This window comes from Salmo salar, unplaced genomic scaffold (genome assembly GCF_905237065.1).
Source record: "Salmo salar unplaced genomic scaffold, Ssal_v3.1, whole genome shotgun sequence".
NCBI lineage: Eukaryota > Metazoa > Chordata > Actinopteri > Salmoniformes > Salmonidae > Salmo > Salmo salar.
The window spans coordinates 1-26,534 of NW_025548648.1; the positions used below are offsets into that span (position 1 = coordinate 1).

The following is a 26,534-nucleotide window of genomic DNA, read 5'->3' on the forward strand; positions in this document are numbered from 1 at the left end:
ACAGGTACAGTAACATTCTATATACTGGTGATCCTGGAGTCTCTCTGTCTGTAACAGGTACAGTAACATTCTATATACTGGTGATCCTGGAGTCACTCTGTCTGTCACAGGTACAGTAACATTCTATATACTGGTGATCCTGGAGTCACTCTGTCTGTCACAGGTACAGTAACATTCTACATACTGGTGATCCTGGAGTCACTCTGTCTGTAACAGGTACAGTTACATGCTTTATACTGCTTTATACTGCTGTCTTTTGAATTAATATCTACTGTCCATTTCGGTCTAGAAATTGGATTTGTATGTATGAAACAGATTGAAGAATGAAATGAGTATGAGAATGTCTTGCATCATGTGATTAAACTATAGAACAGGTGATTCAGGGTTTTAATGTTGTGATCTACTCCAGCTCTGCAGGTGAAGGTGACTCCAACATGGTCGGCAATGTCGAAGACTCTGACCTGTATCACCACCTGTACTCTGACTGGTAACCCCACCTACATCTGGTACAAGAACGGACAACATCTAGATGAGAGCACCTCCCCCCAGTACAAATACTCAGTCTACAGTAACTATGTAGACAGTTACTCCTGTGCTGTAAAAGGCCATGAGGATCTCCACTCTCCTGCAGTGTGTGAGTGTGGATTTAACTCAGTATTCTACTATAACTCTTCTGTCTGCTAAACAGCCCTCACAGTTGTCTAACCAAACTGCAACACTTTGACAAGACAGGATGGTATAACTACTTTGGATTACTGAAGCTCACGATTCCACTGTGTAAATAATGCCCTCTTTATGTTTCAGGTGTTCAGGGTCAGGACTGCAGCAGAGTAACTTACACCAAGAGGAGAATCTGTGTCTTGAAGGGGTCAACAGTGGACATATCCTGTACTTATGTTGGTTATTATTCCACCACATCAACATTCTGGTTTAGAAGTGATAAGTCGACCCCTGAAGACCTAACCAGCGACCCAGGGTATACAGGTCGTGTGAAGTACACTGGACCATACAGAGGTCCCTTCATCCTGAGAATCACAGACCTGAGAGAGGAGGACTCAGCTGAGTATCGCTTCACTTTTAAAACAGACAACTTTGAATGGGGTCATAGTTTCCCAGGAACAACTCTGTCTGTCACAGGTAATACTACACTGTATGATACAACTGTAAATCATATTGAATTACAGGAGAAAATAAATGAACCATCCTGTTAACACAGAGGTGTATGTGGTTTTATACATATTGTTTCAGGTCTGCAGGTGAAGGTGACTCCTGCTGCAGAGGGACAGAAGACACTGACCTGTATCACTACCTGTACTCTGACTGACAACCCCACCTACATCTGGTACAAGAACGGACAACGTCTAGATGAGCCCACTTCCCAGCAGTACTCTGTCAATAGTTATTATTCAGACAGTTACTCCTGTACTGTAAAAGGCCATGAGGATCACCACTCTCCTGCAGTGTGTGAGTATGAATGAAACTAGTATTTTATGTAGTATCATTTAGAACCAATAAGAATGGTATTACTTTCTCTATCAATATGCTTAACTATATAAATTGGAATGATAAACAGTTTTATAGATATATGTCAATATATATATTTTTCAATTCAAAATGAACCTGTCCAATACATCTAAAACAGTTGAAACTATTCTCATGATCATTTCAGGAAATGATCAGCTACATTTTGTTTCAGGTGTTCTGGGTGAGAGCTGTATGAATGTGACTTACACCCATCATAGTATCTGTGCTTTGAAAGGGTCAACAGTGGACATATCCTGCTTTTACACACATCCCAGTTGGCATAAGGTCACAGAAGTATCCTGGTTCAACAAATGGGAGTCTGGTGTAACTAAAGACCTGAGACAGGACTCAGAGTATGCAGATCGTGTGGAATACCATCGACAAACAGAAAAGGACTCCACCCTGAGAATCACAGACCTGAGAGAGAGTGACTCAACTGAGTACAAGTTTAGATTTACAACTGATAAGGCAAGATGGGGGTACAGCTTCCATGGAACAACTCTGACTGTCACAGGTAACACTGCATAACACATTATACAGTTTTGAAGAGTCATGACGTTAATAATTAACTCACACTAATTCTGAACCATGTACCCTTTTTTGCTCTCATTTAATTCAGGTACTCAGGTGGAGGTGACTCCTGAATGGAGATCAGAGTCGAAGACACTGTCCTGTAGTACCACCTGTCCTCTGAGTAACCACAACCCCACCTACATCTGGTACAAGAACGGACAACATCTAGATGAGAGCACCTCCCCCCAGTACAAAGACCCAGTCTCCAGTAACTATGAGGACAGTTACTCCTGTGCTGTAAAAGGCCATGAGGATCTCCACTCTCCTGCAGTGTGTGAGTGTTTATTTAAGGGACAAATCAAAATGTATTATGGGATGGGACGGAATGGGGCTGGTCTCCAAAGTTGAAAATATTTTCACATGACCCTCCTATTGTACTGTAAAATAAATTGAACACCCTCCCTCGCATAGAATTAATGCAAAATAATGTTTACGGCCACAAATAAAAATAACTGTATTTATAAACGTGAATATTGACTTTGCCACTTCAGCATGCTTTTGTGGCATGGTCGATACCACGCAGGGCTGCGGGCCAGAAGTTTGACGGTTCCCAACCACTACAGACAAGCTCACCCTGCCTGCCTGTTTCATTACACTACGATCATATACAAAATATATGCAATGAATTTTCCACCAACAGGTTTCTGTGCCAATGCAACACACAAGCAATAAGCAAAGCGTACAAATTTCGTTCACTTAAATATCATGGTTTGTGTTTTCAACACCACAATAAATAGACAATGTAAATCTGGACAAACAGAGAATACATCCCTCCCCACCTTGTAGTCTTACCCAGTATCGAAGGCTTGACAATCTCTGAATGTCATTAAACTTTTTGGTGTTTTGTAACAAATGTCTCTTTCCATTCATCAAATGGCTACTGCACAGTTTGGATTGATTGACTGATTGATTTTATTTGTCAGTAAAATACATACACAATATTTTCTGAAGTGACCACGATTGCACAATAAAGTCAGGGACGTATTTCCATTGTGGTCCCTATGTTATACATAAATACATATACAATTATACTGAACAAAAACAAACACAACATGCAACAATTTCAAATATTTTACTGAGTTAGGGTTCATACAAAGAAATCAGTCAATTGAAATAAATTAATTAGGCTCTAATCTATGGATTTCACATGACTGGGCAGGGTCGCAACCATGGGTGGGCTTGAGGGCATGGGCCCACCCACTGGGGAGCCTGGCCCAGCGAATCAGACTGAGTTTTTCACAACAAAAGAGCTTCATTACAGACAGAAATACTCCTCACTTTCATCAGCTGTCTGGGTGGCTGTTCTCAGATGATCCCGCAGGTCAAGAAGCCGGATGTGGAGATCCTGGGCTGAATGTAAAAAAACACTCCATCCTCCCTAAAGCAAAAAATAAATAGATTTATCCCTAATACATCACTGTAAAACTGTATAACATGTATATCTGTGTCTGTGCTAGTTTCACTTTGTAGTAGGAGAACTGTTAGCATTTCTAGAAAGAACTGAGAATATAATCCAGTTGTTCTCTTGTTATGTCACTGTGTTTCAGGTGTTCAGGGTCAGATCTGCAGCAGAGTAACTTACACCAAGAGGAGAATCTGTGTCTTGAAGGGGTCAACAGTGGACATATCCTGTACATATGTTGGTTATTATTCCACCACATCAACATTCTGGTTTAGAAGTGATAAGTCGACCCCTGAAGACCTAACCAGCGACCCAGGGTATACAGGTCGTGTGAAGTACACTGGACCATACAGAGGTCCCTTCATCCTGAGAATCACAGACCTGAGAGAGGAGGACTCAGCTGAGTATCGCTTCACTTTTAAAACAGACTACGTTGAATGGGGTCATAGTTTCCCAGGAACAACTCTGTCTGTCACAGGTAATACTACACTGTATGATACAACTGTAAATCATATTGAATTACAGGAGAAAATAAATGAACCATCCTGTTAACACAGAGGTGTATGTGGTTTTATACATATTGTTTCAGGTCTGCAGGTGAAGGTGACTCCTGCTGCAGAGGGACAGAAGACACTGACCTGTATCACCACCTGTACTCTGACTGACAACCCCACCTACATCTGGTACAAGAATGGACAGAATGTACAAGATAACTCCTCCCCCATGTACTCCATCAGCAGTGAGGATGCAGACAGCTACTACTGTGCTGTAAAAGGCCAAGAGGATCTCAGCTCTCCTGCAGTGTGTGAGTACAGTGCAACAAAATAGTACAGTATTCTATTTGATTTGATTTCTACTTAGCAAGTATCATGCACTCAGGCAAAATAGACATGCCTTACTTTGTCAATAATTTTACAACAAAAATATATCTTTTACTTATTGTTAATACTACTTTGACAAAATGTTTGGTATTTTACATCAGATAAACCTAAGAAGACCTCAGTGTCAGTCAGTCCCTCTGGTGAAATAGTGGAGGGCAGTTCAGTGACTCTGACCTGCAGCAGTGATGCCAACCCACCTGTGGACAAATACACCTGGTACTTTCAAAATAAGACTTTTCTAAATGGATTTGGACAGATGTACAACATAAGTAAGTTCAAGTCTAAGGACAATGGACATTACCACTGTGAGGCCTGGAATGGAAGAGGATCTAGGAACTCTACAGCTCTGATGATCATTTTACCAGGTGAACTTTCATCTTCAATATTTCAATACAAAATGACATTTCATGCTCATCTTAATAATTGTACATTGGCTTATTATACTTTGTTTTATAATTATATATACGTTGAGATTAGATCAGTTAACAGATGTTGTATTATTGTCCTAGACTACATTTATGTTCAATTTATTAAATTACAGTACTCGTATCATCCATATTTTATTATAGTTAAACAGACCTCAGTTCTGACTGCAGCTGTAGGAATCATAGTGGTTGTTCTGGTTCTCATCCTCTGTCTCTCTGGACTCATGTGGTTCAGGTGAGTGAAGAAGGGAAAATTGATATTTGTATTATTCTTTCACCTTATCACTCTGATTTGTTATTAACCTCATTCCTTTATTTATTGGCCCAAAGCCCTTAACTACTAAACTATATTAGTAACACATCAACTTCCACTAGAGGTCAGTAGAGAACAGAACTCACTCTGTCCCTCATTACAGGAGATCCACAGGAGGAAGTGATGCCACAGCAGACACACAGGTGATTATATCACTTACACCAGGACCCCCCCACCCCCCCCCAACAACTCATCAGTCTTTGATTATAGTAATCAGCTGTGTAGTGTTCGGGCAAAAAACAAAATGTGCAGCTCTGAGATCAAAATGTGCAGGGACCAGCTCTGAGTTTGGGAAACCCTGAGTTACAACTCCATTTTCATTAATTTACTGTGTCACGACAGTCTCTTTCATACTATTTTAATTGTTACCTCTCTCTCTCTATCTATCTATCTCTCTCTCTCTCTCTCCACAGAGTGTCCGTCCTGACTGTAACAGTGACACGTACACAGGTCTGAACATGAGGACCATGTCCCCTGACTACGACACTCTGGCAGTAAGTCTCTTATAATTCATTTTGTTTGTTAGTGTGTTTGTTTTATACAGTACTTGAATGTGTATAGAGAAAATGATAGAAAGACTAGTGTCTCAATGAACTCATGCATTTCCTCTCTCCAATTCCATCTTTCTTTCTCTCTCTCTCTCTCTCTCTCTCTCTCTCTCTCTGTCCACAGAATGTCCATCCTGACCCTACCAGTGACCCCAACAGTGACATGTACACACCTCTGAACATGAAGACCAGGTCACCAGAGTATGACACCCTGGCAGTAAGTGTGTGTGTGTGTGTGTGTGTGTGTGTGTGTGTGTGTGTGTGTGTGTGTGTGTGTGTGTGTGTGTGTGTGTGTGTGTGTGTGTGTGTGTGTGTGTGTGTGTGTGTGTGTGTGTGTGTCCATAAACATTTTAAAGGGAGTGCTAATTCAGTATATCTTCTTTCAGAATGTGAGGGGAATCTCCCTCTGAAGAGAAGCACCACAGATCCTGGACTGAAGAGAAGCACCACAGATCCTGGACTGAAGAGAAGCACCACAGATCCTGGACTGAAGAGAAGCACCACAGATCCTGGACTGAAGAGAAGCACCACAGATCCTGGACTAAAGAGAAGCACCACAGAAGCTGGACTAAAGAGAAGCACCACAGAAGCTGGACTGAAGAGAAGCACCACAGATCCTGGACTAAAGAGAAGCACCACAGAAGCTGGACTAAAGAGAAGCACCACAGAAGCTGGACTGAAGAGAAGCACCACAGATCCTGGACTGAAGAGAAGCACCACAGATCCTGGACTGAAGAGAAGCACCACAGATCCTGGCCTGAAGAGAAGCACCACAGAAGCTGGACTGAAGAGCTACTGTTCCAATCCAAAGCCAGGCCTCAAACCTCTATTCTCTTGCTATCATATCTAGATGGTTTTCAAGACCATGAACTTTAACTTTTGAGTAAATGCTGGAATATACATTTTATTATTTTATTATGATAATTATGTATATTGATGATAAATGGGTTATGCTTCTGCTTTTTTTTCAATGGGATTTTTCCATTTCCATATTTTTTCTTGTGTATTAATCTGTTTAATATCTATAGTTGAAGTTTATATTTCTGATCTTTTTCAATGGGATTTTTCCATTTAGGGATTTATAACATCAATAGTCCTACTTTCCTCAGCAACTAATATGGATAATATTGATAAAAGCTTTTTAATATTTTTAGCTTTTGGGTCAAGTTTCTCCTGATGTGTTTAATGATGATTTACTTTGTATTGCTGTCATATATTATTCCACATTTTATATTTGGGGTGGCAGGTAGCCTATATTGGGGTGGCAGGTAGCCTATATTGGGACGGCAGGTAGCCTATATTGGGGCGGCAGGTAGCCTAGTGGTTAGAGCGTTGGACTAGTATCCGGAAGGTTGCAAGATCGAATCCCTGAGCTGACAAGGTACAAATCTGTCGTTCTGCGGCTGAACAAGGCAGGTTACCCACTGTTCCTAGGCCGTCATTGAAAATAAGAATTTGTTCTTAGCTGACTTGCCTAGTTAAATAAAGGTCAAAAATATTATGCAATACGATATTGTTTTTTTTATTAATTTTTTTTTTTTTTATCAGTACATTACATACATTTAAACATTTGCAGTTTTTTACATTTTATATTAATTATAATTGTATATTAGGTAATGCTATATTGTTCAGTGTCATGATATCACTTGTTTTGTCATCACATTTTTCATTATTACGTACTTTATATACGTTAAATACATGTTTACCTTTGCAGTTTTTACTGTGTGGTTTAGTGTCAATACAGTATAAGCATCATGTTGTAAACAAGATCAACATTTAAGACAATAAATACATAGATTATTTGATTAACTAATTATACACTGATTCATAACTATTTCCACTCAGCTCTTGTTTCTTGTATTTCTGCCTATTAGACACATGATGGTGGCATTGAATCATTTAACCATGAGTGGCTAGGCCAGCGTTTCCTAAACTCAGCTCTAACAGCTAGGCTACCCGCCATAGTATAGACAGGCTGCACTACCAGACCCCACCACAGGGGGTATTGTATATGCAGACTGCACTACCAGACCCCACCACAGGGGGTATTGTATATGCAGACTGCACTACCAGACCCCACCACAGGGGGTATTGTATATGCAGACTGCACTACCAGACCCCACCACAGGGGGTATTGTATATACAGACTGCACTACCAGACCCCACCACAGGGGCATTGTATATGCAGACTGCACTACCAGACCCCACCACAGGGGGTATTGTATATGCAGACTGCACTACCAGACCCCACCACAGGGGGTATTGTATATACAGACTGCACTACCAGACCCCACCACAGGGGCATTGTATATGCAGACTGCACTACCAGACCCCACCACAGGGGGTATTGTATATACAGACTGCACTACCAGACCACACCACAGGGAGCATAGTATAGACAGACTGCACTACCAGACCCCACCACAGGGGGTATTGTATCTACAGACTGCACTACCAGACCACACCACAGGGAGCATAATATAGACAGACTGCACTACCAGACCCCACCACAGGGGGTATTGTATATACAGACTGCACTACCAGAACCCACCACAGGGAGCATAGCCATTATTAGAGGAGTTTCTGATTTACCCAAAACACTACAACAATAATGAAATACATGCTGTACATCTAACATTGATTTATTGTGAGGTTTAGCTACAATGTTTCCGGAGGGAAGGACCTCTTCTCCCCTAAGGATTCCAGTGGTGGACCTCTCCTCCCCTCAGGACTCCAGTGGTGGACCTCTCCTCCCCTCAGGACTCCAGTGGTGGATCTCTCCTCCCCTCAGGATTCCAGTGGTGGACCTATCCTCCCCTCAGGACTGCAGTGGTGGACCTCTCCTCCCCTCAGGATTCCAGTGGTGGACCTATCCTCCCCTCAGGACTCCAGTGGTAGAACTCTCCTCCCCTCAGGACTCCAGTGGTAGACCTCTCCTCCCCTAAGGATTCCAGTGGTGGACCTATCCTCCCCTCAGGACTCCAGTGGTGGACCTATCCTCCCCTCAGGACTCCAGTGGTGGACCTCTCCTCCCCTCAGGACTCCAGTGGTGGACCTCACCTCCCCTCTTGACTCCAGTGGTGGACCTCTCCTCCCCTCAGGACTCCAGTGGGTGAGTATGTTTAATTCTGGTTATTCCACAGTATATATTCCTGCAGTTATAGGTTCTATAGGCTGTCTCAAATAGCACCCTGTTCCTATATGCATTGTATTTTGACTGTGGTCACCTCCCTCCCTTCCTCTCCTACATTCTGTACTTTAGTTGTGGGGAGATATAATTAGAATGTAGAACTCTGATACTCTCTATGTTCTGTACTGTAGTTGTGGGGAGATAGAGAGTATCAACGTTCTACATTCTAAATCTAGGTTATGTACTGTAGTTGTGGGGAGAGAGAGAGAGTATCAGAGTTCTACAAGAGAGATTATGTGCCTTTGTCAACTTCAAGAATCCCAACGTGTCCACTTGCACCTTGGAGAGGCTAAAGGTGAGTGGTGGGATGAAACATAATGCTGTCATATGCATTGAACTATGTGAGATGTGCTATGAATTTTTTAGCTTGAACTTAAGGAGTGTGTACTTTTGGGACCATGCTATTGGTTCAATTGTACTTTTGGGACTATGCCATTGGTCCCATTGTACTTTTGAGACTGTACTATTGGTTCCATTGTACGCTTAGGACTGTGCTATTAGTTCCATTGTACTTTTGGGACCATGCTACTGGTTCGTTTGTATGTATTTGGACTACGCCTGCGGTTTGTCTTCCTGTCCAGGGGGTGGAGCTGGAGAGCACCAGGCTGGTGATCAGGTACATAGACAGCTAGTATTATAACAATATAGAAATACATACTGTACATCTAATAATGATTTAATGTGAGGTTTAGCTATGTTTCACCAAAGATAGTACATTAGAATGACTCTCTGGTTTTACAAATAATAAGTGAACCTTTTCTTGTACTTTTGAGACTAATCTATTGGCTCCATTTTACTTTTGGGACAATGCTTTTGGTTCCATTGTACTTTTGGGACTTTGCTATTAGTTCCATTCTAAATATTTTGACTGTTGCTGCTGTTTGTCCTCCTGTCCAGGGGATGGAGCTGGAGAGCACTAGGCTGGTGATCAGGTACCTAGACCGCTGGCTGTAGAGAACACCTCCCTCTCCTCAGAGGACCAACCCTATAGGCCTCATCACCTTCTCAGCCTCCCAGTACGCCTCCACAGGGTACGGACATCCATCTGTCTGTCAAAACATCATTATGAGTTATTCTAAAGTGTTATCAATAAACTCATAAACTTTTGAAATGTACAAAGTGATGGAAGGAGGAAGCAGGAGCACAGGTGCAGGTGTTTGTGTTTTGATACTGTTTGTCTCTCTCTCCCAGGACCAGGAGGATGGCTCCCATCAACGGTGACGAGTGTTTCTTCTGGAGGACCACCGGCTGTTTCTATGGTGACAAATGTCGCTTCAAACACAAGCCTGACTAGAGAGGAAGAGACAGGAATCCATGGCAACGCTGACCACCATGACAACCCTGACCACCACACAGTGACTGGATAGTAGAGAGGGAGGAGAATGATGAAGATTAAGGAAGAGGATGAGGGACCGTGTCCCAACTTTAAAAGGGAACAGGAGGTTTGGGGGGATGATGGATGGGGGGACAGAACACTAGACATATAGAATGAGTGTGTGAAGTGTAAATCAAAGTGAGAAGAGTGCACCTCTGATTTCCTTCCCCCTCTCCCTCGGCATGATCTGTGAAACATGTCATCATTGATGTCAGATGATGGAGATGATGTCATCATTGATGTCAGATGATGGAGATGATGTCATCATTAGAACCTTGATGGGATCTTTGCCCAGTGAACCTCCTCTATGATGACCATGTTGTAAACACTAAGGGGGCTGACATCTGTTGTTATCATGTGTTTTACTGTGTATGTATGTATGGTCATGTGACTGGACATGTGACCTGAAAGTGTGACCCCTTGTGATGTCACTGTGAGACTCACTGCAAGCCTGATGCCATAGGGTGTTTAGTAATTGTCCCTACAGGGGATAAATAAATGTTATTTTTTATTGAATTACAATTGAATATGGGGCATGTTCCAGGCAGACTATATTGCAGTCACCTGCCTGCTCTCACAAACATTAGTCCTTCTCCTTTTTAACCTAAAGGGGTACTATAAATCAAAATCAAATATCTAAATGATCCATGGTACGACCACCTTAAACCAATTCCATATGTCAGCTAGTAGAACCCCCCCAAACGGCTTAGACATGTAGAGGTTCAGAAACCCAGTGTCAGAGGGAGCAATGTCCAGCACCTAAACACACAAATCAAATCAAATTGTATTAGTTACATGCGCCAAACACAACAGGTGTAGACCTTACTGTAAAATGGTTAAAGACAAGCACTTACATAAAAACAACTGCATTGTTAGTTAAGAAAATAATACAAAATGCTATAAAAAAAGATCACACAATAAAATAACAATAATGAAGCAGCAATAAAGATTATTCATTGTCATTTAAAGGAAACACGAATCATGCAGACACAATGGGACACAATAATCCCACACAGACAGACAGACTTAGTTATATGCATGTCAGGGTTCACTTTGGGTCCGTTGTTCTGAAGATCAGTGAGCTGAAGACACCTCTTTCACACAAGCACACTGGAAATTCAGAGCAGCTTGCCTTGGCCTTGGCATAATGACAGCTCAATGTTGTCTGTTGTTTCTAGCTAGCTAATGTTGATAGCTAAATGTTAGCTTGTGAGCTAGCTAGTTAGCTAACTATGGGGTCTTGCTGTAATTCAGCGGCAGCGCATCGTATTGTTCACAATCCAGTCCATTCAGAGTAGCTGTGTGACGCACAAAAATTCTTATTTTATTGCTGAATAACAGCAGCTTCATGTAACTTTTCTACATCCATAACAACCAGCTCTCTAGAATTTGATTCATTCTCCATAAACCTCATATACGCCATCTAGCAGACACTTTTATCTAAAGTCATTCACTCAGTCATTACAGTCATGGTGCATAGATCCTTCATATGGGAAGTCCCAGCAGGAATGGAACCCATTCACTCAGTCATTACAGTCATGGTGCATAAATCCTTCATATGGGAAGTCCCAGCAGGAATGGAACCTGTGAGCCATGCTGTACAAACTGAGTCACACAGGACTACTCTATTCACACTTAGAATAAGAGTGCTGATCTAGGGTCAGTTTAGCCTTTTATTAAACTGTGATGAATAAGAAATGAACCTTGTAAATATTTAATAAGTAACAATTTTTTTTGAATATTTCTTAAAGCAAACTCGGTATCTGATTACAAGAACTTTTGACCAAAACGTTATATATCTGAATTAGTCAGCCTCGATGTTCAGTTATATTTTACATTACTATTATTTTGTTATATGTTATTGTGACAGGTTAAAGGAAATACTCATAGCCTGTTATACATTAAAAAGTATTAGTAAGTTCATAGTATGTGAGGATCTTAAAACATCTAAGGTTAAAAAGATCATGCATTCTATATTAGTTGATAGAGATTGATAACATTCATATAATTGTGTTAAAAAGTTAAAATCCGTCAAGCGTACAAAGGGTAAGAATTGTAAAAGGAATGTGTAAACATTACATTGATTACTTTATTTTGTGGTGCCTAATTGAAGGGGAAAAGTGTTAATCTGTGATCTACTAAATGCTCTTAATCTATGAGCCTGAGATCGATTGCTCTGGTCTCCACCCAAGTTCGCGGGGAAATCGCGGGTTTTTCCTCATTGCACTGAAGGTTATTGAGGAAACGATACCATATCATGCTCGTGATTATTTCTCCCCTTTTTCAGGTACGTTATTGAAGATTAAACAGAGTCATTTAAATGTAATAACTCGCTAACATGTCAAGAGTGTTTAGGTGTGTCTTAGTAACATCTTGAGGAAGTTAGAGTTAAGTTTTCTGAGAGTAATATGAGCTCTGCTCGGTTGCATGAAGGATAGCTTCATACTGAGAGTAGCTGCCATTTTATGTCGATCATCAATGAACATGTGCGTTGTTATTAATAAGATATTTTGCGGTGTTGTTTGTATAATGGTTTTTCAAACACTTTATTGACTGTTGATAAATTGAGTTATGGTTTACTGAGTTAAAGCTTTGTGCTTGACAGTTACATTGATATTAGTATATGTTTCAGTGAATTAGTGTATACTGTTGTGACTTGAATAAGCCTTGTACCCTACAACACTAGCTCTTTCCTGTAGATCTGTTGTTCTGTAAAATGTGTTACTTTTGTAAAATGATTGCACTAAAGGTTATTGAGGAAACGATACCATATCACGCTCGTGATTATTTCTCCCCTTTTTCAGGGGCGTAACAATCTGTCTGAAAAAATCATCAGACTTGTGAGACTAAATATGAACTACTGTATTACTTCATATGGTACTGTAACATGATACACATAATATACGTTTGTGTGATTTCTTAAATAGTTTTTATGACAAGTTAAGGCACAATTTTGCCTCAATGTCCAGGAAAGAGTTCTGCTTGATGCAACGTTTCTTATTGCTTTAAAAAAATGTGTGAAGTGTGATATTTTTTGTAGTCTTTTCAGAATAAACTTCATTGTCATTGTTTCCACCTTGTTATAACAGTTTCTTCAGTGGAGAGGAAATGAAAAGCTTTCAACATCACACCTCTTATAGTGTACAGTACATACAGTAACTACAAATAATACATTTACATTGGTTTGGAGGGCAATAGTGGTTTATTCACCTTCAATATCATCATCATCTGTACAAAATAAACACAGACACTTTCAGAAGGAGCAAATGTCCTGTTACATGAAATATTATTTATTGTCATTTTAAAACACATCATGCAGACACAATATGACATCATGGATGTTTGGAGTGTTGAAGGTAGTTCCATCAGCGAGGGCATTCCACTCCGGAACACAGAAAGATGGAACATACCGGAATGTTCCATGATTGTTAATATATCTCACAGTTTATTTCTTCATTTAAAGCCTTTGTCCTTAGATGAATATCCACCATTTTGTCCAAGTAGTAGTTAGAGAATAGAATACATCATTGTTTAGTGAGAATGTGATGTCATATGTTTCATGACCCCCTAACTAGTGTGAAACTTTCCCAGGTAGGAAGAGAGGGGTGAGGGGTGGATGGGAGAGTGGAGATCCAATGGAGAGGTATCGTTTACCCCCTGACATCTCCATTGAGTCTGTTTTTGGATAGAGCATGGGGCGGGGGCAGTGGGGGTAAATATGGGCGTCCCTTCTGGTATGCCACACCCACAGGAAGTGTCACTAAATGACGTCGAACAGATGCATTGACTGCATGATGTTCTCATCCTGGCCTGGAGGCAGGAAGGGACAAAATGCACAACGGGTAAGAGGCAGCTGGAGATAAGGTTTAATTCTATTTCCATGTATCTCTTTCCTCCTAGAAACCCTGTTGTATAAGAACCCAAAGTGAACCGGAGGGCCTTGTTGTGGTCACAATAACAACCCTTTGTCAGACATCCCTGTGGTCCTTCACACATTCCTGAGTCAGTACCTAGGGATTAGTAGAGGTCATCCAGACCGTTTTTACATGTATAAACAGCTGGATCTCGTCTGAGTGGTTAGCTGACAATGCCGAGACCCGCTACCTACTTAATGCTGATTGGTTTAGGTTCTGTCTGGTCAGAACATGGTGTTGAGGCCCGTCACTCTACTCTTGATGGTCACCACCACCACATACATGCAGACACAGCTGTTTCCATTTGAAGATGTTTTATATTGTTGCGTGGTTATATTCGCTGGTCTCACACTTCAGTAAGGAACTGCATGTCAAAAGTCTGTCAGCAACACAACACTTCTCAAGACTGAAGATGCCGTGCACTAACTAAAGGTGAGGGGAGGCGGTGTCCTGCAGCGCATCCAAGTACCCTGATTGGTTGGATGAACAGCGGTGTGAAGGGTGATTGACAGGGCTGCAGGCCAATCAAGTTGAGAAGGCAAACACATGCACACAGTCATACCATGCCCATTGGGCTCTGGTCAGAGGTAGTGCACTATAGGGATTGGGGTGTCAAGTAGCCAGTGTTGTGTTCCACCATTCTATCTGATTCATTTCCAGTTTGTTATGTTGTTATTATCCCAACATTGTTGAGGACATTATTATTAGGATGGTGCAGTAATGTTGAGATGCCAGTAGGGAGAGCTCTAGTCTAGAACACTGGAATCTTCAGTACCACTTTGATACAGCTGATGAGGAGTGTAAATTTTAATGGGTTTGTAGAATAGAATGAAAATCTAATCAAAAGGTTACCGTGAAATGCTTACATACAAGTCCATGGAGCTTACCAGCTGTCAGCAGCATACCACCCTGCATCCCACTGCTAGCTTGCCTCTGAAGCTAAGCAGTGTTCACCCTGGTCAGTCCCTGGATGGGAGACCAGAACCTACTGGCAGTGGTGTTGGAGGGCCAGTAGGAGGCACTCTTTCCTCAGATCAAAATTATTATATGCCCGAGGGCAGTGATTGGGGATATTGCTCTGTATAGGGTGCTGTCTTTTGGATGGGACATTAAATGGGTGTCCTGACTCTCTGTGGTCACTAAAGATCCCATGGCACTTGTTGTAAGAGTAGGGGTGTTAACCCCAGTGTCCTAGCTAAAATTCTTGATCTGTCGCTCATGCCACCTAATCATCCCCTTATTTGAATTGGCTCATTCATGCCCCCTCCTCTTACCTTTGAACTATTCCCCAGGTTGTTGTTGTAAGTGAGAATGTGTTTTCAGTCAACTTACCTGGAAAAATAAGGCTTAGATAAATAATAATAAATATATATAGAACTTTGACCTTGTCCATGTAGAACTGAGAGGGGCAAGGCAACACATTCTAAGATATTATAAACATTCTAAATAGTTGGCTATAGTAAACACATTCTAAGATATAAACATTCTAAATAGTAGGCTATAGTAAACACATTCTAAGATATTATAAACATTCTAAATAGTAGGCTACAGTAAACACATTCTAAGATATTATAAACATTCTAAATAGTAGGCTACAGTAAACACATTCTAAGATATTATAAACATTCTAAATAGTAGGCTGTAGTAAACACATTCTAAGATATTATAAACATTCTAAATAGTAGGCTATAGTAAACACATTCTAAGATATTATAAACATTCCAAATAGTAGGCTATAGTAAACACATTCTAAGATATTATAAACATTCTAAATAGTAGTCTACAGTAAACACATTCTAAGATATTATAAACATTCTAAATAGTAGGCTGTAGTAAACACATTCTAAGATATTATAAACATTCTAAATAGTAGTCTATAGTAAACACATTCTAAGATATTATAAACATTCTAAATAGTAGGCTGTAGTAAACACATTCTAAGATATTATAAACATTCTAAATAGTAGTCTATAGTAAACACATTCTAAGATATTATAAACATTCTAAATAGTAGGCTGTAGTAAACACATTCTAAGATATTATAAACATTCTAAATAGTAGGCTGTAGTAAACACATTCTAAGATATTATAAACATTCTAAATAGTAGTCTATAGTAAACACATTCTAAGATATTATAAACATTCTAAATAGTAGGCTACAGTAAACACATTCTAAGATATTATAAACATTCCAAATAGCAGGCTATAGTAAACACATTCTAAGATATTATAAACATTCTAAATAGTAGGCTATAGTAAACACTATTCTGACGTGCTGGTCTGGTCCTCATGCATGTTAATGTCTTAAAGAGGAAGGAAAGGACAGTTCTGCATCAGCTACTTGTGTTCTGACTACTATAAATATGTATCAACCACAGAACCAACACTTACTAGCAGTTCCCACTCACTACCAGTCAGTTGACTCACTGTACAAGACCTCTCCCCTTCAGTCTGTAAGTACTCTTGATATCTTGAAATATAGTTGTTTGTTTTTAGCCACAAGTCATGTACTCAAGGGTCTCGGACTTGGAGTGCTGATCTAGGATCAGGTCCTGCTGGTCCATATAAATATGATCTAAATGGGAAAACTAATCCTAGATCCTACTCTGAGACACTTTGTGAATACAGACACTATCATATAATGATGATATTAAAGGTATGTGTGTGTGACTTACTGTTTATCCTCACAGCTTGGGGATAGGAGCTATCATTGAACCTGGTGGTCAGTCTTTAGGCTGCTGTACAGCTTGACGGACCGTAGAGGGTTGAACATTTATCCTCCTATATTTGGGGTTCTGAGGATAAAACAGCTTCAGAACAATCAATGTAGAAATATATGTTTACAGTACTACACATCTGTTCAATAAGTGACTTGTTGTTGTTGATGATGATGATGATTATGACTTTATTTTATCCATTAGATCTTTTTTTCTTGCATCATACCATCTTAAATAGACAGACGTAGACAGACATGCAACACATCACACACATTACATACATAGTACAATAGACTTCCAGACAGACAGTATTCACATAGACAACCATACAGCACAATACAACACAACACAATATGAGCCTGGTTCATTTTCAGTAATGAGGCCCTGTACCCCATTTACAGTTTCTACTTCAATGTATCAGGAGGAGTTATTCACCAGCTATAGAGTGAGTTGTTGTTTATGTTTCTAAGACTGCAGGGTGGGAGATGCAACAATGGCCTTGAGAACAGCAGGAAGTGTGTTGGTGGTCTTTCTCTGGTCTGTAGCAGGTATGGTCTCACTCTTAATTGTATTATAGTATCCTTAGACATTTCTAAAATAATACAGATCTTGATGTTATTCTGGAGTGTTCAGTGGTGTCGTCTGTTAGGAATCTCCACTTCACTTTTATAGCTTCTTTTCACACCTCAATAAGTGCAGCTGTAGTTTCCATTCACACTCAACTCAGCAACTACAGACACAAAGTGTGGACAAAACCCTACTGTTAGTGTAAGCCATTAGGTAATACCCTTGTGTTGTGTGAATGTTTCAGTGGTACTGGGTCAGACTGGCTGGAGTGTGACTTACACCAAGAAGAGTATCTGTGCCTTTAAGGGGTCAAAAGTGGAGCTGTCCTGCTCTTACACATATCCCAGCGTTCATACAATCACAACAACCTTCTGGTTCACTAAATATGATGCTGAGGGGGAAACCTGTGAGTCTGAGAGATGACCCAGACTACAATCGTCGTGTGACGTACCATAGAGATAAGAAGAATAGACTGACAATCAGAGACCTGAGAGAGAAAGACTCAGCTACGTACAAGTTCAGATTTATAACAGATCATACTGGAGGGAAATATACTGGTGATCCTGGAGTCACTCTGTCTGTAACAGGTACAGTAACATTCTATATACTGGTGATCCTGGAGTCACTCTGTCTGTCACAGGTACAGTAACATTCTATATACTGGTGATCCTGGAGTCTCTCTGTCTGTAACAGGTACAGTAACATTCTATATACTGGTGATCCTGGAGTCACTCTGTCTGTAACAGGTACAGTAACATTCTATATACTGGTGATCCTGGAGTCTCTCTGTCTGTCACAGGTCCAGTAACATTCTATATACTGGTGATCCTGGAGTTACTCTGTCTGTCACAGGTACAGTAACATTCTATATACTGGTGATCCTGGAGTCACTCTGTCTGTCACAGGTACAGTAACATTCTATATACTGGTGATCCTGGAGTCTCTCTGTCTGTCACAGGTACAGTAACATTCTATATACTGGTGATCCTGGAGTCTCTCTGTCTGTCACAGGTACAGTAACATTCTATATACTGGTGATCCTGGAGTCTCTCTGTCTGTCACAGGTACAGTAACATTCTATATACTGGTGATCCTGGAGTCACTCTGTCTGTCACAGGTACAGTAACATTCTATATACTGGTGATCCTGGAGTCTGTCTGTAACAGGTACAGTAACATTCTATATACTGGTGATCCTGGAGTCACTCTGTCTGTAACAGGTACAGTAACATTCTATATACTGGTGATCCTGGAGTCTCTCTGTCTGTCACAGGTACAGTAACATTCTATATACTGGTGATCCTGGAGTTACTCTGTCACAGGTACAGTAACATTCTATATACTACTTTTCTTTCCTTTTCAAATCTTTATTTATTTATTTGAGGTTTTGCAGGATGAAATCTATTGAGATGCATCACCTAGTTTTCAAGTGTTTAAATGAAAAATGCAAAGCAAACTATACTTACTAACAAGAATAATATGGCAACTAATCAAATCAAATGTTATTTGTCACATACACATGGTTAGCAGATGTTAATGCGAGTGTAGCGAAATGATTGTGCTTCTAGTTGCAACAATGCAGTAATAACTAACAAGTAATCTAACAAATTCACAACAACTACCTTATTCACACAAATGTAAAGGGATGAATGGGAATATGTACATATAAATATACGGATGAGCGATAGCCGTGCGGCATAGGCAAGATGCAGTAGTCTTTGATGTACCTGTACTGACCTCGCCTTCTGGATGATTGCGGGGTGAACAGGCAGTGCCTCGGGTGGTTGTTGTCCTTGATGATCTTTTTGGCCTTCCTGTGACATCGGGTGGTGTAGGTGTCCTGGAGGGCAGGTAGTTTGCACCCGGTGATGCGTTGTGCAGACCTCAATACCCTCTGGAGAGCCTTATGGTTGTGGGCGGAGCAGCTGCCGTACCAGGCGGTGATACAGCCTGACAGGATGCTCTCGATTGTGCATCTGTAACAGTTTGTGAGGGTTTTAGGTGACAATCCACATTTCTTCAGCCTCCTGAGGTTGAAGAGGCGCTGTTGCACCTTCTTCACCACGCTGTCTGTGTTGGAGGACCATTTCAGTTTGTCCGTGATGTGTACGCCGAGGAACTTAAAAGGGGGGGTGCTCCCTCTGCTGTTTCCTGAAGTCCACAATCATCTCCTTTGTTTTGTTGACATTGAGTGTGAGGTTATTGTCCTGACACCACACTCCGAGGGCCCTCACCTCCTCCCTGTAGGCCGTCTCATCATTGTTGGTAATCAAGCTTACTACTGTAGTGTCGTCTGCAAACTTGATGATTGAGTTGGATGCGTGCATGGCCACGCAGTCATGGGTGAACAGGGAGTACAGGAGAGGTCTCAGAACACACCCTTGTGGGGCCCCAGTGTTGAGGATCAGCAGGGTGGAGATGTTGTTTCCTACCTTCACCACAGCGGGCGGCCCGTCAGGAAGTCCAGGACCCAGTTGCACAGGGAGGGGTCGAGACCCAGAGTCTCGAGCTTAATGACGAGTTTGGAGGGTACTATGGTGTTAAATGCTGAGCTGTAATCGATGAACAGCATTCTTACATAGGTATTCCTCTTGTCCAGATGGGATAGGGCAGTGTGCAGTGTGATGGCGATTGCATCGTCAGTGGACCCATTGGAGTGGGTCTAGGGTGACAGGTAGGGTGGAGGTGATATGATCCTTGACTAGTCTCTCAAAGCACTTCATGATGACAGAAGTGAGTGCTATGGGGCGATAGTAATTTAGTTCAGATAGCTTAGCTTTCTTGGGAACAGGAACACTGGTTTCCATCTTGAAGCATGTGGAGACAACAGACTGGGATAGGGATTGGTTGAATATGTCCGTAAATACACCAGCCAGCTGGTCTGCACATGCTCAGAGGACACAGCTAGGGATGCTGTCTGGGCCGGCAGCCTTGTGAGGGTTAACACGGTTAATGTTTTACTCACGTCGGCCATGGAGAAGGAGAGCCCACAGGTTTTGATAGCAGGCCATGTCAGTGGCACTGTATAGTCCTCAAAGCGAGCAAAGAAGTTGTTTATTCTGTCTGGGAGCAAGACATTGATGTTATCTTTTAGTAATCCGTGATTGACTGTAGACCCTGCCACTTGCGTCTCATATTTGGGCCGTTGAATTGCTACTCTACTTTGTCTCGATACTAACGCTTTGCTTGTTTGATCGCTCACCGAGTCAGCGTATTCATAAATGTTGTTGTCTGAGGCTACCCGCAACACATCCCATTCCACGTGATCAAAGCAATCTTGAAGCGTGGAATCCGATTAGTCAGACCAGCGTTGGACAGATCTGAGCACGGGCATTTCCTGTTTTAGTTTCTGTCTATAGGCTTGGAGTAACAAAATGGAGTCAAGGTCAGATTTGTCGAAAGCAGGGCGAGGTAGGACTCAGGTGAGTATCGCTTCACTTTTAAAACAGACAACTTTGAATGGGGTCATAGTTTCCCAGGAACAACTCTGACTGTCACAGGTAATACTACACTGTATGATACAACTGTAAATCATATTGAATTACAGGAGAAAATAAATGAACCATCCTGTTAACACAGAGGTGTATGTGGTTTTATACATATTGTTTCAGGTCTGCAGGTGAAGGTGACTCCTGCTGCAGAGGGACAGAGGACACTGACCTGTAGCACCACCTGCACTCTGACTAACAACTTCAACCCCACCTACATCTGGTACAAGAACAGACAACCTGTAAGAAAGGCCTCCTCCCCCATGTACTCCATCAGCAGTGAGGATGCAGACAGTTACTCCTGTGCTGTAAAAGGCCACGATGGTCTCAGCTCTCCTGCAGTGTGTGAGTACAGTACAATAGTACTGTCACGCCCTGATCTGTTTCACCTGTCCTTGTGATTGTCTCCACCCCCTCCAGGTGTCTCTTATTTTCCCCAGTGTATTGTTCCCTGTGTTTCCTGTCTTTCTGTGCCAGTTCGTCTTGTATATTCAAGTCAACCAGCGTGTTTTTCCCGTGCTCCTGCTTTTCTATTCTCCTTTACTAGTCCTCCCGGTTTTGACCTTTGCCTGTTTTTCTGGACTCCATTCCCGCCTACCTGACCATTCTGCCTGCCCTGACCTCTAGCCTGCTTGCCATTCTGTACCTCTGAACTGGTTTTGACCTTTTGCCTGTCCACAACCATTCTCTTACCTACCCTTTCTGGATTGTTAATAAACATCTTGGACTCTGACCATCTGCCTCCTGTGTCTGCATCTGTGTCTCACCGTGTGCCCTTATAAGTACAATATACTACTTAGCAAGTATCATGCATCTTACTTTATCAATCATTACAGAACAAAAAGCCTTTTTTACTCATTGTCTATATTACTGTAAAATCTTAGAATTATTATGAAAGTATTGTGACATTAAGGCTTTGGGAAATTAATCTTTTACATCAGACAAACCAAAGAGCACCTCAGTGTCAGTCAGTCCCTCTGGTGAAATAGTGGAGGACAGTTCAGTGACTCTGACCTGCAGCAGTGATGCCAACCCACCTGTGGACAAATACACCTGGTACAAGAAGAATGGAGGTGACTATCAGAGTATGACAGGACCACAGCATGTCTTCAATCAAATCCAGTCATCTGACACTGGAGAGTACTACTGTGAGGCCCAGAATGAGATGGGGACAGACAGGTCTAGGACCATAAACATGGATGTGAAGTGTGAGTAAAGTACAGCTCAGTGTTTGAATGATAAGGTAGCAAAACAATTGGAATTAAATGCATTAGTCCTAAAGCATAACATCTCCATCTGTATTTATTAACGTTTTGTGTAAGTTAGAGTTTTAGATAGTTCTCTGACTTAACAGATCATTTATTTTTGACATGACATTTGTAAATATACTACGGTCATAAATATACTACTGTCATATCCTTCTGACAAATTCTCCTTTACCAGACGGCCCAAAGAGCACCTCAGTGTCAGTCAGTCCCTCTGGTGAAATAGTGGAGGACAGTTCAGTGACTCTGACCTGCAGCAGTGATGCCAACCCACCTGTGGACAAATACACCTGGTACAAGAAGAATGGAGTCTACTATCCATCAACCACCTATATGACCACAGGACCACATCTTGTCTTCAATCATATCAAGTCCTCAGTCACTGGAGAGTACTACTGTGAGGCCTGGAATGGGATTAAGACAGGGAGGCCTGAATATATCAACATCAATGTGAGATGTGAGTAAAGTACAGCTCAGTATCACATGTGTTCCTGTTAATGTTTTGTGTTAGTGGATTCTATTTTTAATAGTCTGGCTTCACAGATTTTGACATATCATGACCATTATAATCATCTGAAAAATTCTAATTTATTTTTTTACGTTTAATTTGTAAATATACTACTGTCATAACCCTCTGATAAATTCTCCTTAACATCAGATAAACCAAAGAACACCTCAGTATCAGTCAGTCCCTCTGGTGAAATAGTGGAGGGCAGTTCAGTGACTCTGACCTGCAGCAGTGATGCCAACCCACCTGTGGACAAATACATCTGGTACTTTCAAAATGAGACTTTTCTAAATGGATTTGGACAGATGTACAACATAAGTAAGTTCAAGTCTAAGGACAATGGACATTACCACTGTGAGGCCTGGAATGGAAGAGGATCTAGGAACTCTACAGCTCTGATGATCATTTTACCAGGTGAACTTTCATCTTCAATATTTCAACACAAAATGACATTTCAATCTAATACTAATAATTATACTTTAGCGTATCATACTTTGTTTAATAATTATATATACATTGAGATTAGATCAGTTAACAAATATTGTACTATTGTACTCATATCATTCATATTTTATTATAGGGAAACAAACATCAGTTCTGAATGCAGCTGCAGGAATCATAGTGGTTGTTCTGGTTCTCATCCTCTGTCTCTCTGGCTTCATGTGGTTCAGGTGAGTGATTCTTTTAAAGATTATTTCACTCTAACTCTTTTTTTATTAACTTCATTTGTTCAATAATTCATTAAATAATAAATGTATTAATTAATGTGCAAACCAGGAAGAAGGCCTCCATATCCACCTCTGACACAAGAGACACATCAGAGAATGTACAGGTGAGTCTGTTACAATCAGATTATTTGTATTGCTTTGTGGAACATTTCTACTCATTATGTTGTCTGTCCTCTCTTCCCATCAGGGAGACTCTAGTCCCGTGTATGAAAACGTCTCAAGCATGGCCATGACCCCTACTGCAGCAAAGACAGCAACCACCGTCATCCAGGATGATGTTCACTATGCCAGCGTCCACTTCTCTCGCTTCAAAAACCAGGAAGTGCCTCTGTACTCCACCGTCCAGCTGCCTCAACCACAGCAACAGGACGAGGATGTCCAGTACGATGCTGTAAAATTCAACCTCTCCAGTGCTGCCAACCGGTGAGCATATTCTGCCATTGAAATAACATAGACTCAATTCTAGAGCATTGTGAATACACCGCATTACAGGAGAAGTTGGCTTTTTTACAACCAAATTTCTGTTTTGTATCTAAATGCCATGTTTTAGAAAGGTCCAGAAAAACTTTTTTGTGATTTCACTTGTTTTAGAGAAACTTACCACATCCAGCAATTCACTTCCTCATCCTCGTTGTGCAGTACGGAGGCTCTGAAAAAACATGAACAAATGCTCCAAAAACACCCAAATACGTCCTTTTAGAAACAGAAAGCTCTCAGTATAGTGATGCAGGTCTTTAGATGTAACAGTTGTACACATTAAATTGTGTCATTCCAAGCTTTATCCACAACGTTATATTCCATTTTGTGTGACTCGTGCTGTTTCCCCGTCCAACTGTTCTATTCTCTGGTGTATCATGCTGCTAGAACGGACGAGAGGCATCGTTCAAGTCTCAACAACATGGAACATAACGTTGCGGATAAAGTTCTGAATGACACAATTTCACTTGTACAACATCTAAAGACATGCACCACTCACTATAGACTATGTATAGCTTTTTTGTTTCTTAAAGCATGTTTTGGGGTGTTTTTGGAGCCCACTTACTGAACAACGAGGACGAGGAAGTGAATAGATGGTTGGGAATAGTTTCTCAAAAAAAGAGTGAATTCGCACCAAAATAATCTGGACCCTCCTATAACATTCCAGTTACATATGTTTTTAGATTTGGTTGTAAACAAGCTATATTCTTGATTACAGCTCATTCACATGCTGCTGCTTATTGGACGAGAAGACCATGATGGGTCTTGGTCAAAGTAATGCACTATAAAAGAGAATATGAAGGTTTTTTGGAGGGCTGCAGATTCAGTTAAATTTCTGTTTCTCTTTCTTCAGACCCACGGCAGCACAAGCAGCTGAGGAGGACTCTTCTGAGATCTATAGTAGAGTCAACAAACCCAGAGGACCTGAACACAACAAACCCAGAACCAAGAAGACCTGAACACAACAAGTTTGACAGAAACCTTGTATATCTGGACATGTCTAGTCCAACTAAGTGTTATAATAATATATCATGATATGCCATTTAGAAATGCTTTCATCCAAAGTGACTTATTATGTGTGGATCCATCTTTCATGCCGGTGGCACCATTGGGAATTGAACCCATACACCATGTTCTACCAACTGAGCCACAGGACTATTGTATTCACACTTAGTAGGAGTGCTGATCTAGGGTCAGTTTTGCCTTTTAAACTATGATGAATAAGATGGGAAACCTTGTAAATCATTTGTATGTTAAATATTTTTCCATAAATGTTTAAGTAACATGGAACAGAATCTGAACACAACTTTGCTTTGTATTTCTGTAATAGCCTCGATGTACAGTTCTATTTTATATGAAGGCTGAGAACATTATAAATATATGTTTTAATTTCTTCTTGATGTTTGCTCACAGGAACAATACTTCTATTCTACAGTTGTCACGACTTCCACCGAGGGTGACTCCTCTCCCTGTTTGGGCGGTGCTCGGCGTCGCCGGCCTACTAGCTGCCACCGATCCACTTTTCCTTTTCATTTAGTGCTGTCTAGTTTTACACACCTGTGTCTTGTTTTCTCTGATTTAGGTGGGTATAATTTTCCCCGCTGCAGGTTAGGCTGCGTGCGGGATTGTTTGCCTTAGGGAACATGTAAGGGGTGCGTGCCTGCACCACGGGCGTTGTTTGTTTTACGGTATGTGTTTACCGGGGATATATTTGCTCGTGGCTAGCGGAGTTGAGATTTCTCCCCTGTGTGTGTCGCTGTGCTTGTGGAACCACCAAAATAAACAATGGATTCTCCTTGAACCCTTCTGCTCTCCTGCTCCTGATTCCACACACCCCCCTCCATCGAGAGGCCTTGTTACAATAGTACCATTCTGTTGCATTCTACAGTACTTTACTATTATACTACATTCTACAGTACTATTCTGTTACATTCTACTGTCCTGTACAGTACTATTCTGTTACATTCTACAGTACTGTACTATTCATTTACATTATACAGTACTATTCTATTACGGTACATTCTACAGTACTATATTGCAGTATACTGTACTATTCTATTACGTTATACAGTCCTATTCTATTACAGTCCTGTACTTTTACAGTACAGTACTTTTACAGTACTATTCTATTACAGTACTGTAATATGATACACAATGTTACCTTGATATTTTCATATACATTTATTATTGGTTTTATGACAAAGTTATGGTAATATTTTACCTCATTGTTCTGATGCAACGTTTCTTATCACTTTGTAGTGTCTGTGACTGTCATATGATGACATGCTATTTTAACAAATCCATTACCTAACGTTTAATTGATTATGTGATTGAATTAAATCATGCAACAATTAACTCACTAATAACCTGGGGCTTATTTAAAGGATTTCTCTCTTCCAAATGAACTCTTACAGATCTAAAAATATCTTACATTTCAGTCATCCATTATTCTTGACCTCATTCAGTCTCATCTGAACGTCGTAAAATTATTGGTTATCTGCACGAACTCTGGTTTCCATAATGAATCAGCAATATACACATTGGCTTATTTATTTAATAACTAAATAATCACACAGAATGACATAAACAAACAGTAGATATTGGTTACTGACAATGATAGAAAAGTCCCTAGTGCACTAA

The 26,534-nt window shown here is 40.8% G+C and overlaps 1 protein-coding gene across 4 annotated transcripts; it reads left to right on the top strand.

Annotated features, from left to right (window-relative positions):
* Positions 1–291: 291 nt before the first annotated feature.
* Positions 292–25,695, top strand: LOC106598954 (B-cell receptor CD22). 4 transcript variants are annotated; one of them, XM_045712635.1, is made up of 13 exons: positions 292–634; positions 805–1,137; positions 1,249–1,464; positions 1,697–2,038; positions 2,144–2,371; positions 3,645–3,977; positions 4,089–4,304; positions 4,482–4,745; positions 4,950–5,040; positions 5,222–5,261; positions 5,532–5,612; positions 5,791–5,883; positions 6,053–6,977. In XM_045712635.1, exons 1-13 carry the CDS (start codon positions 445–447, stop codon positions 6,074–6,076), a joined length of 2,451 nt encoding a protein of 816 aa, XP_045568591.1. In that variant the 5' UTR covers positions 292–444; the 3' UTR covers positions 6,077–6,977. The 4 variants fall into 4 exon arrangements, with proteins under 4 accessions (XP_045568591.1, XP_045568588.1, XP_045568590.1 ...); XM_045712632.1 differs by lacking the exons at positions 5,222–5,261; positions 5,532–5,612; positions 5,791–5,883; positions 6,053–6,977 and adding exons at positions 23,467–23,521; positions 23,605–23,840; positions 24,748–25,695 and having other exon boundaries at positions 302–634; XM_045712634.1 differs by lacking the exons at positions 4,482–4,745; positions 4,950–5,040; positions 5,222–5,261; ... (1 more) ...; positions 5,791–5,883; positions 6,053–6,977 and adding exons at positions 22,840–23,103; positions 23,270–23,360; positions 23,467–23,521; positions 23,605–23,840; positions 24,748–25,695 and having other exon boundaries at positions 303–634; positions 1,760–2,038.
* The last annotated feature ends 839 nt before the right edge of the window (positions 25,696–26,534 follow it).

Excerpts from the sequence above, each read along its gene's own strand:
- LOC106598954 (XM_045712632.1), top strand. The coding sequence starts at position 445 with ATGTCGAAGACTCTGACCTGTATCACCACCTGTACTCTGACTGGTAAC. Across the intron at positions 5,041-23,466 it reads TCTGGACTCATGTGGTTCAG|GAAGAAGGCCTCCATATCCA; the intron begins GTGAGTGAAGAA and ends TGTGCAAACCAG. Across the intron at positions 23,522-23,604 it reads ACACATCAGAGAATGTACAG|GGAGACTCTAGTCCCGTGTA; the intron begins GTGAGTCTGTTA and ends TCTTCCCATCAG.